Raw genomic sequence first — 12,295 nt, 5'->3', positions numbered from 1 at the left:
ATATTGACAGGGGCTAGAAGACTAATGTAAATAGCTAAGCCAGCCTCCTTGTCTGATAGAACTGATCCTATGGAATTGAGCCAGTTGGCCATCTCCTTTCAAGCTCTAAGGCTCCCTTCTGTGCGGAATCCAAGCCAGAAGTGGACCTGGCTGGACCCAGGGATCGGCACAAATCTCAATGTTGGGACATCTTTTGGTTTCGATTGACAACCCCTACAAGGCTCTGTTCCCTCCATATATATAGTTTTTTTCATATCCTAGGGTTCTGTGAGTCAAAAGTAGAGAAGCATCCTGTTATCTTGCGTGACAGAAAATATCCACCAAATAAATGTTTACTGGATGGATGCATAAAGGCAGGAGGCGCCCTTTACTAAGTGGGGAAGGGACACAAACTTATTCACACAGTTTTCGTTCCAAGCACCTTATTACCTTCATTAACAACTCACCTCTTGGTCTCTCATCTTTTGGATCTCGGCGGACTTCCCATTCTTTAAGCCAGACTCTTTTTTGTTGCCCATGGATTTACTCTTTGGCACCATCTGCTTTGACAACTTTTGAGAATCTGCAGGAGTCTTCGGCTGGACAGGATCTGTTTGGGGTTTTCTATCTTCATTCTTAATTTGTTCTGAACTCTTGAGGTGGTTTTGCTGAGAACTTCTCTTGTCATGTGTGTGGTCTGGGGGCTGTCCTGCAGGCCCCCTCTGAATCGCTGCGCCTGCCTGATGCTGAGGAGATGCTGTGAGAATTGGGGTGGTTTTCTGGTGAATGGGCGATGCTGTCTGAGCTGGATGGTTACTTGGGGACCCTGATGACAGAGCTCCAGGGACATGCTTTGCAGATGCCCCTATAGGAATTCCAGGCTGGTGCCTGGGTGAGCCTTGTTTGGATCCTGGTAGGGGTGACGGGTGCGCGTCTCCTAAGCTTCCTTCTAACAGCCGCTGAGTTTGGCAGTTCAAACACAACCATTCATGTTTCTGCAAGAAAGAGGACATTTGTTCTATAATAAAACCACACATTTTAGAGGCGCACACCACAAATACAAGAGGTGCACACCATAAATACAAGAGGTGCACACCATAAATACAAGAGGTGCACACTATGAACACACAAGGTGTACACCACAAATATACCACCACACATCACCAGTACTCACAGCAGGCTACCCCCATGACTAACCAGTAGTCACAGCGGGCTATCCGCACACCTCACCAGTAGTCACAGCTGGATAACCGAGCACCTCACCAGTAGTCACAGCAGGCTACCCTCACACCTCACCATAAGACACAGCAGGCTACCCGCACACTTTGTAATATCAGACAGATACCTCCAGACATCCAAGAGATCCAGAGATCCAAAGAACCAGAGACTTTTTATATGACAGAAGTCAAGACATCCTGGCATCATCATCATGAGGAACACAGATTTGTAATTCTACAGGATGCCAGATTACTGGACCTCGGCCCCGGCTTGGAGAATACAGATCTTCTCCATTGATCATCGCTGAACCATTGATACGTTTGTGAAAGCCCACCGGTCGCCTGGCTCCATGGAGATGTTCAGAGAAGCCAGGTTGTGACTCTCCGGTCAACTGGCCTTGTGCCTGAATTGACTCTCATCTTCCTAAGCTTGTCGTTACCTCCTCTCTATGTGTGCTACTGGTGGGGTAGTCGGCCCTGGAAGCCCTGAAGTAACAGCTGCTCTTATCCTGGGTAAGTCAACTGAAGGGTGAGACTATGTAATGTGCACCATCTTGGGTATTTTGCTGGGACTATTCTATGTATTATCTGACCTTTTGTGGTTCAATAAAGCATTGCCACACGGTTTTACCCTCACCATTTTGTCTGAGCAGATCTACGCCCAAGTTTAAAAGGAGAGCGGGCATTCGGTGGGATGATTCCTTGTCCATGCAGTTTTGGCTAGTGGACAAGGATGCCCGCTGACACCCCCCCCCGTGTCTCCACATTATAGTGGCAGCAGTGGGATACTACTCAGCCTGTCAGAACCGGTGGAGCTGCAGGGAACTGGTGTTCACGGACACCGTCCAGGGCTCCACAACCAGGGAGGCATACAGACAGACCCAGCAGACCATTGATGAGGCATGCACAGCAGGTTTCGGACGCCACTATATCCAACCCCACCATCTCTGCCTTTGGGAGAGGACCAGATTGGATGCATAACCTTAACAAGAAACGACAACTACAAGAGCTGTAACAGCTTCGATGGATTGAATGGGATTTAATCTGGGAACTATGGAATACGAAGGAAGCCATGTGTGGGCACAATGGATATGAGTCGTTTCTCCTCAATTACATGTGGAGTTTATTTTTTAAAGGAAGACATGGAGTATGCTCTGAGGAAACTAGATGATACAAAGTTTGGTCAGAAAGGTGAGACCTCTTACATTCGTGACTATGCTTAAAGACATGCTGTGGACTGTCCCCCATAAGTGGAGGATGATCAGAATCCTATCACGTCTGGCTAATTAACCCCTTAAGCCCTGAGGGTGGTTTGCACGTTAATGACCGGTCCAATTTTTACAATTCTGACCACTGTCCCTTTATGAGGTTATAACTCTGGAACGCTTCAACGGATCCCAGTGATTCTGACATTATTTTCTCGTGACATTGTACTTCATGATAGTGGTAAAATTTCTTTGACATTACCTACGCTTATTTGTGAAAAAATGGAAATTTGGCGAAAATTTTGAACATTTCACAATTTTCCAACTTTGAATTTTTATGCCCTTAAATCACAGAGATATGTCACACAAAATACTTAATAAGTAACATTTCCCACATGTCTACTTTACATCAGCACAATTTTGGAAACACATTTTTTTTTGTTAGGGAGTTATAAGGGTTAAAAGTAGACCAGCAATTTCTCATTTTTACAACACCATTTTTTTTTAGGGACCACATCACATTTGAAGTCACTTGGAGGGGTCTATATGATAGAAAATAACCAAGTGTGACACCATTCTAAAAACTGCACCCCTCAAGGTGCTCAAAACCACATTCAAGAAGTTTATTAACCCTTCAGGTGTTTTATAGGAATTTTTGGAATGTTTAAAAAAAATGAACATTTCATTTTTTTTCACAAAAAATTAACTTCAGCTCCAATTTGTTTTATTTTACCAAGGGTAAAAGGAGAAAATGGACCCCAAAAGTTGTTGTACAATTTCTCCTGAGTACGCTGATACCCCATATGTGGGGGTAAACCACTGTTTGGGCGCATGGCAGAGCTCGGAAAGGAAGGAGCGCCGTTTGACTTTTCAATGCAAAATTGGCTGGAATTGAGATGGGACGCCATGTTGCGTTGGGGAGCCCCTGATGTGCCTAAACATTGAAACCCCCAAGTGACACCATTTTGGAAAGTAGACCCCCTAAGGAACTTATCTAGATGTGTGGTGAGCACTTTGACCCACCAAGTGCTTCACAGAAGTTTATAATGCAGAGCTGTAAAAATAAAAAATATTTTTTCACAAAAATGAAATTTTCACCCCCAATTTTTTATTTTCCCAAGGTTACCAGAAGAAATAGTACCCTAAACATTGTTTTACAATTTGTCCTGAGTACGCTGATACCCCTTATGTAGGGGAAAACCACTGTTTGGGCGCATGGCAGAGCTCGGAAGGGAAGGAGCGCCGTTTGACTTTTCAAAGCAAAATTGGCTGGAATTGAGATGGGACGCCATGTCGCGTTTGGAGAGCCCCTGATGTGCCTAAACATTGAACCCCCACAAGAGACACCTGTCATGCCATTCTGTCTGTTTCTGGTTTTCGGAATGACAATGCATATGTTTGCTTTAATCCTTTACTCTTTTCCCCCTAATTTGAGTTGGGATACTGATGGCTATTACCTGGATGGAGCCTTCTCAGTTCCCTGCTCTGCTGCACAGCCGTACATGGTGGTTAGGTCTTTTCTGCAGGACCAGCTGCATGTGCGGCCCCTGGTTGCTTCTGTGAAGCTGTCCACGGGTTGTGAGGTCATTTGCAGCTGGTGCATGACTTTCTACGTGGGTCAGTGCATGCAGTCTCAGTCAGGTGCCCTGAGCCTCAGATCCTGCACTGATTGTGCTGTAATGGTTTTTGTGTGTGCTAAGGGTGGGCGCGGCCACACCTCCCTGCTTTTATCAGGGTTTGGGTGTGTACTTGAAATGCTGTCTGTTGTGGATTCTGTTTTTGGGCTCCCTCTGGTGGTTACAACTGGTACTGGGTGACTTTGGTGGGTTGCGGTCTCTGGTTTCCACCTGTCCATCAGAGGCTGGGTGTTTCCTATTTAACCTGGCTTTCCTGTCATTCCCTTGCCGGCTATCAATGTATCAGTGTGTCTCTGTTACCTTTGCTACCTGCTCCTAGGCCTTCAAGACAAGCTAAGTCTGGATTTCCCTGTTTCATGTTTGCTTTCATGTTTTTAGTCCAGCTTGCAGATATGTAATTCTCTGCTGCTGGTTGCTCTAGTGGGCTGAAATTACCACTCATGTACCATGAGTTGGCACATGAGTTCAAGTAATTTCAGGATGGTATTTTGAAGGGTTTTAAGCTGACCGCGCAGTTCACCTTTTGTATCCTCTGCTATCTAGCTTAAGCGGGCCTCATTTTGCTGAATCTGTTTTCATTACTACGTTTGTGCCTTCCTCTCATTTCACCGTCATTATATGTGGGGGGCTGCTATTTCTGTGGGAATATTTCTTTGGAGGCAAGATAGGTCTGTGATTCTTCTGATAGGGGTAGCTAGATCTCCGGCTGGCGCGAGATGTCTAGAGTCCCCCCAGGAACGTTCCCCGGCTGCTGTTAGTTGAGTGTTGAGGTTCAGGATCGCGGTCAGCTCAGGTTCCATCACCCTAGAGCTCGTCCTGTTTTTGCCCATGTTATGTGTTTAATTCCCTGCCATTGGGAACATGACAGCTGTCCCCAGCCAATTGCTGAGGGGCAGCTCCTATATAAAGTTCCCCTGCCCTATTGGCGGGGCCTGAGCTACTCACAAAGCTCCTGAGCTTTGCTATGTGTGTTTCTGTTCCTGCACCTCTCCTGTCTATGTTTTGGTACCAAAGTCCTTGCCTTGATTCCTGTTTTTTCCTGTTCTGGCGCCTGTCCTGGAGACGATATATCCAGGCCCGAATCCTTGATCCTGTACCTGTCCTGTACCTGACCCTGTCTGAACAGTGTCTGCTGTGTTACGTTCCTGGAATCCCTCTGCATCTGGAGCCTCACTCCCAGTGACATTGAGTCTCTTGAAACTGGTGTTTCTGCTGAGAATCTACTACTCTGTGCTCTGACTACCATGCGGTGTTAACCCCGTCTGGCTCATGTCCAGTACGGCGGTGCTTGCACCATCACGCTTGAGTTCTTTCCTAGGTCCGATACCCGGAGCCTGACAACCGCAGTTTGGAACCTGATGACCGCTGCATGGAGATTGGAGCCTGATGACTGGTGGTGCCTGTAGGTCGTGTCGGATGTCCGGAAATGAACGACTCCTGTCTGATGTCTGCCGGTGACCCTGGGTCCTGATGTCCTGTCTGTACCCAGATGTCCTGCCTGTGTCCTGATTACCTCATGGACCCTGATGTTCTCGTGTGTCCTGATGTCTTACCTGCATCCTGATAACCTCGTGTTCCCTGATGTCCTGATGTAACTGATGTCCTGGGCTGCCATGCCTGTCATGATTCCCAATGGCAGGGAAACATCAGAACACAAAAATAACGGACGAGCTCTGGGTGATGGAATCTCGAGCTGACCGTGAGCTAAATCTACCACACAACTAATAGTAGCCAGGGAGCATACCTACGACTTCCTGGATGCCACGCGCCAGCCGGAGGACTAACTACGCCTGGTAGAGGAAGGAACAGACCTGGCTTACCTCTAGGGAAATACCCCAAAAGATGATAGCAGCCCCCCACATGTAATAACGGTGAGTTAAGAGGAAAAGACATACACAGTATGAAAGTAGATTTAGCAAAGAGAGGTCCACTTACTAGATAGCAGAAGGATACAAAAGAGGACTTCACGGTCAACTGAAAACCCTTTCAAAAACCATCCTGAAATTACTTTAAGACTCCTGTGTCAACTCATGACACAGGAGTGGCAATTTCAGCCCGCAAGAGCTTCCAGCTACAGAGAATAACAAAAACTGCAAACTGGACAAAAGATACAAAACAAAAGGACAAAGTCCACTTAGCTGATCAGCAGACTAGTAGCAGGAACATGCAACCGAAGGCTCTGGTTACAATGATGACCGGCAAGGAAATGACTGGAGAGCAAGGCTAAATAGGAAACTCCCAAACACTGATGGGAGCAGGTGAACTGAGACAGCAAAGCACACACAAGTCACCAGTACCACCAGCAACCACCAGGGGAGCCCAAAAAGCGGATTCACAACAGTACCCCCCCTTAAGGAGGGGGCACCGAACCCTCACGAGAACCGCCAGGGCGATCTGGATGAGCCCTATGAAAGGCACGAACCAAATCCGAGGCATGAACATCAGAGGCAGTTACCCAAGAACTATCTTCCTGACCATAGCCCTTCCATTTAACCAGATATTGAAGTCTCCGTCTGGAAATACGGGAATCCAAGATCTTCTCTACAACGTACTCCAATTCACCCTCCACCAGCACAGGAGCAGGAGGTTCAGTAGAAGGAACCACCGGTACCTCATATCTCCGCAACAACGACCGATGGAATACATTATGGATAGCGAAAGATGCCGGGAGGTCCAAACGAAAGGACACAGGGTTAAGTATCTCCAAAATCCTATAAGGACCGATGAACCGAGGCTTAAACTTAGGAGAAGAAACCCTCATAAGGACAAAACGGGAAGACAACCACACCAAGTCCCCAACACGAAGGCGAGGACCAACACGACGACTGTTATGACCCCAATGGCGAGGGTCTCAGAGAAACAAGTAAGTCTGCGACGTACAAAAATCCAGCTCATAGGGCAGTGGTAACTGGGTTGACCATATATCTAATCCTAACGCCAACACTAGCAGTAGCCGGGGAACATGCCTACGTTGGTCGCTAGATGTCTCGCGCCAGCCGGAGGACTAACTACCCCTAGAAGAGGAAAACAAAGACCTCTCTTACCTCCAGAGAATAGACCCCAAAAGTAGGATAGTAGCCCCCACAAATAATAACGGTGAGGTAAGAGGAAATGACAAACACAGAGATGAACTAGATTTTAGCAAAGAGAGGCCCACTTACTAATAGCAGAATGTAGTAAGATAACTTATATGGTCAACAAAAACCCTATCAAAATCCACGCTGGAGATTCAAGAACCCCCGAACCGTCTAACGGCCCGGGGGGAGAACACCAGCCACCCCAGAGCTTCCAGCAAGGTCAGGAAACAGATTACATACAAGCTGGACAAAAATGCAAACAAAACAAATAGCAAAAAGCAAGGAAGCAGACTTAGCTGAATCAAACAGGAACCAGGATCAGTAGACAAGAGGACTACAGATTAGCTCTGATATCAACGTTGCCAGGCATTGAACTGAAGGTCCAGGGAGCTTAAATAGCAACACCCCTGACCTAACGACCCAGGTGAGCATACAAGGGATGAATGACATACCCAGAGTCAAATCACTAGTAGCCACTAGAGGGAGCCAAAAGGTAAATTCACAACAGTACCCCCCCCTTAGTGAGGGGTCACCGAACCCTCACCAAGACCACCAGGGCGATCAGGATGAGCGGCGTGAAAGGCACGAACTAAATCGGCCGCATGCACATCAGAGGCGACCACCCAGGAATTATCCTCCTGACCATAGCCCTTCCACTTGACCAGGTACTGAAGCCTCCGCCTGGAGAGACGAGAATCTAAGATCTTCTCCACCACGTACTCCAACTCGCCCTCAACCAACACCGGAGCAGGAGGCTCAGCAGAAGGAACCACAGGCACAACGTACCGCCGCAACAAGGACCTATGAAATACATTGTGGATGGCAAACGACACCGGAAGATCCAGGCGAAAGGATACAGGATTAATGATTTCCAATATCTTGTAAGGACCAATGAAGCGAGGCTTAAATTTGGGAGAGGAGACCTTCATAGGAACAAATCGAGAAGACAGCCATACCAAATCCCCAACGCGAAGTCGGGGACCCACACCGCGGCGGCGGTTGGCAAAACGCTGAGCCTTCTCCTGTGACAACTTCAAGTTGTCCACCACATGCCCCCAGATCCGCTGCAACCTATCCACCACGGAATCCACCCCAGGACAGTCAGAAGGCTCCACATGTCCCGAGGAAAAACGAGGATGGAAACCAGAGTTGCAGAAAAATGGCGAAACCAAGGTGGCGGAACTAGCCCGATTATTAAGGGCAAATTCAGCCAACGGCAAGAAGGTCACCCAATCATCCTGATCAGAAGAGACAAAACACCTCAAATAAGCCTCCAGAGTCTGATTAGTTCGCTCCGTTTGTCCGTTAGTCTGGGGATGGAAAGCGGATGAAAATGACAACTCAATGCCCATCCTACCACAAAAGGATCGCCAGAACCTGGAAACAAACTGGGATCCTCTGTCCGACACAATATTCTCAGGAATGCCGTGCAAACGAACCACGTTCTGGAAGAACACAGGAACCAGATCAGAAGAAGAGGGCAGCTTAGGCAAAGGAACCAAATGGACCATCTTGGAGAAACGATCACATATCACCCAGATGACAGACATGCCCTGAGACACCGGAAGATCAGAAATGAAATCCATAGAGATGTGTGTCCAAGGTCTCTTCGGGACAGGCAAGGGCAAGAGCAAACCGCTGGCACGAGAGCAGCAAGGCTTAGCTCGAGCACAAGTACCACAGGACTGTACAAATGACCGCACATCCCTTGACAAGGAAGGCCACCAAAAGGACCTGGCCACCAGATCTCTGGTGCCAAAAATTCCCGGGTGCCCTGCCAACACCGAGGAATGAACCTCGGAAATGACTCTGCTGGTCCATCTAGCAGGCACAAACAATCTGTCAGGTGGACAAGAGTCAGGCCTACCAGCCTGAAATCTCTGCAACACACGTCGCAGATCTGGAGAAATAGCAGACACGATAACTCCTTCCTTAAGAATACCCACAGGTTCAGCGACTCCAGGAGCATCAGGCACAAAGCTCCTAGACAGAGCGTCGGCCTTCACATTCTTAGACCCTGGTAAATACGAGACCACAAAGTCAAAACGGGAGAAAAACAATGACCAGCGGGCCTGTCTAGGATTCAGGCGTTTAGCAGACTCGAGATACATCAGATTTTTGTGATCAGTCAAGACCACCACACGATGCTTAGCACCCTCGAGCCAATGACGCCACTCCTCAAATGCCCACTTCATGACCAACAACTCCCGATTGCCCACATCATAATTTCGCTCAGCCGGCGAAAACTTCCTAGAGAAAAAGGCACAAGGTCTCATAGTAGAGCAACCAGGGCCTCTCTGTGACAAAACGGCCCCTGCCCCAATCTCCGAAGCATCCACCTCAACCTGAAAAGGAAGTGAGATGTCAGGCTGGCACAAAACAGGCGCCGAAGTAAACCGGCGTTTTAACTCCTGGAAAGCCTCCACGGCAGCAGGAGCCCAGTTAGCTACATCAGAGCCTTTCTTGGTCATATCCGTCAGCGGTTTAACAACGCTAGAGAAATTTGCGATAAAACGACGGTAGAAGTTAGCAAAACCCAAGAACTTCTGAAGACTCTTAACTGACGAGGGTTGAGTCCAATCATGAATAGCTCGGACCTTGACTGGATCCATCTCCACAGCAGAAGGGGAAAAAATGAACCCCAAAAAGGGAACCTTCTGTACACCAAAGAGACACTTTGAGCCTTTTACAAACAAAGAATTTTCACGCAGAATCTCAAAAACCATCCTGACCTGCTCCACATGCGAGTCCCAATCATCAGAAAAAACCAGAATATCATCCAGATAAACAATCAAAAATTTATCCAGATACTTCCGGAAAATGTCATGCATGAAGGACTGAAAAACTGAAGGTGCATTAGAGAGACCGAATGGCATCACCAAGTACTCAAAATGACCTTCGGGCGTATTGAATGCGGTTTTCCATTCATCGCCCTGCCTAATGCGCACAAGGTTGTACGCACCACGAAGATCTATCTTGGTGAACCACTTGGCACCTTTAATCCGGGCAAACAAATCTGACAACAGCGGCAAAGGATACTGAAATTTGACAGTGATCTTATTTAAAAGCCGATAGTCAATACAAGGCCTCAAAGATCCGTCCTTTTTGGCCACAAAAAAGAATCCCGCACCAAGAGGGGAAGAAGAAGGACGGATATGCCCCTTCTCAAGAGACTCCTTGATATATGAACGCATCGCGGTATGTTCAGGTACCGACAGATTAAACAGTCTCCCCTTAGGAAACTTACTGCCAGGAATCAAATCTATTGCACAGTCACATTCCCTATGAGGAGGCAGTGCACTGGACTTAGACTCGCTGAAGACATCCTGATAATCAGACAAATACGCCGGAACTTCCGAAGGCGTAGAAGAAGCAATAGACAAGGGCAGGGAATCTCCATGAATTCCATGGCAGCCCCAACTTGACACTGACATAGCCTTCCAGTCCAAGACTGGATTATGGGTCTGTAACCATGGTAAACCCAAAACAACCAAATCATGCATTTTATGCAGAACAAGAAAACTTATTACCTCCCGATGTTCGGGAGTCATGCACATGGTAACCTGTGTCCAAAACTGCGTTTTATTTCTTGCCAATGGCGTAGAATCAATACCCCTAAGAGGGATAGGATTTTCCAATGGCTCAAGAACAAATCCGCAGCGCTTGGCAAATGACAGATCCATAAGGCTCAGGGCAGCACCCGAGTCCACAAACGCCATGACAGGATACGATGACAGTGAGCAAATCAAAGTTACAGATAGAATAAATTTAGGTTGCAAATTACCAATGGCGACCGGACTAACAACCTTAGTAAGACGTTTAGAGCATGCTGAGATAACATGTGTAGAATCACCACAGTAGTAACACAAGCCATTCTGGCGTCTATGAATTTTCCGCTCATTTCTAGTCAGGATTCTATCACATTGCATTAAATCAGGTGTCTGTTCAGACAACACCATGAGGGAATTAGCGGTTTTGCGCTCCCGCAACCGCCGGTCGATTTGAATAGCCAGGGCCATAGAATCATTCAGACCTGTGGGAATGGGAAAACCCACCATCACATTCTTAATGGCTTCAGAGAGGCCACTTCTAAAATTAGCAGCCAATGCACACTCGTTCCACTGGGTCAGCACGGACCATTTCCGAAATTTTTGGCAATACACTTCAGCCTCGTCCTGGCCCTGAGACATAGCCAGCAAGGCCTTTTCTGCCTGAATCTCAAGATTGGGTTCCTCATAAAGCAAACCGAGCGCCAGAAAAAACGCATCAATGTCAGCCAATGCCGGATCTCCTGGCGCCAGCGAGAAGGCCCAATCCTGAGGGTCGCCCCGTAAAAAAGAAATAACAATTTTTACTTGCTGAGCGGAGTCTCCAGATGAACAGGGTTTCAGGGACAAAAACAATTTACAATTATTCCTGAAATTTCTAAATTTAAATCGGTCTCCGGAAAACGGTTCAGGAATCGGTATCTTAGGTTCTGACATAGGACTTCTGATAACATAATCTTGTATGCCCTGCACATGAGCAGCAAGCTGGTCCACACTTGTAATCAAGGTCTGGACATTCATGTCTGCAGCAAACACAAGCCACTCAGAGGTAAAGGGGAAAAGAAAAAAAAATGAGAGAGAGAAAAAAAAACTCAGAACTTTCTTTCTTATAATCCCGCTTCTGCAATGCATTTAACATTTAATACTGGCCTGGCAAACTGTTATGACCCCAATGGCGAGGGTCTCAGAGAAACAAGTAAGTCTGCGACGTACAAAAATCCAGCTCATAGGGCAGTGGTAACTGGGTTGACCATATATCTAATCCTAACGCCAACACTAGCAGTAGCCGGGGAACATGCCTACGTTGGTCGCTAGATGTCTCGCGCCAGCCGGAGGACTAACTACCCCTAGAAGAGGAAAACAAAGACCTCTCTTGCCTCCAGAGAATAGACCCCAAAAGTAGGATAGTAGCCCCCCACAAATAATAACGGTGAGGTAAGAGGAAATGACAAACACAGAGATGAACTAGATTTTAGCAAAGAGAGGCCCACTTACTAATAGCAGAATGTAGTAAGATAACTTATATGGTCAACAAAAACCCTATCAAAATCCACGCTGGAGATTCAAGAACCCCCGAACCGTCTAACGGCCCGGGGGGAGAACACCAGCCACCCCAGAGCTTCCAGCAAGGTC

General features: G+C 47.3%; 1 protein-coding gene across 1 annotated transcript in view; it reads right to left on the bottom strand.

Moving 5' to 3' along the window:
• BSN (bassoon presynaptic cytomatrix protein) overlaps positions 1-12,295 on the bottom strand; it is a 384,008-nt gene that overhangs the window by 94,679 nt on the left and 277,034 nt on the right. The window contains exon 4 of the mRNA XM_077277246.1: positions 447-974. Coding sequence (XP_077133361.1) covers positions 447-974 — 528 coding nt within the window. The remainder of the gene's footprint in view (positions 1-446; positions 975-12,295) is intronic.

The sequence above is a fragment of the Ranitomeya variabilis genome, chromosome 8, assembly GCF_051348905.1.
Source record: "Ranitomeya variabilis isolate aRanVar5 chromosome 8, aRanVar5.hap1, whole genome shotgun sequence".
NCBI lineage: Eukaryota > Metazoa > Chordata > Amphibia > Anura > Dendrobatidae > Ranitomeya > Ranitomeya variabilis.
The sequence above is the reverse complement of the archived record's forward strand: the minus strand, read 5'-3'. Positions and strand labels throughout refer to the sequence as shown.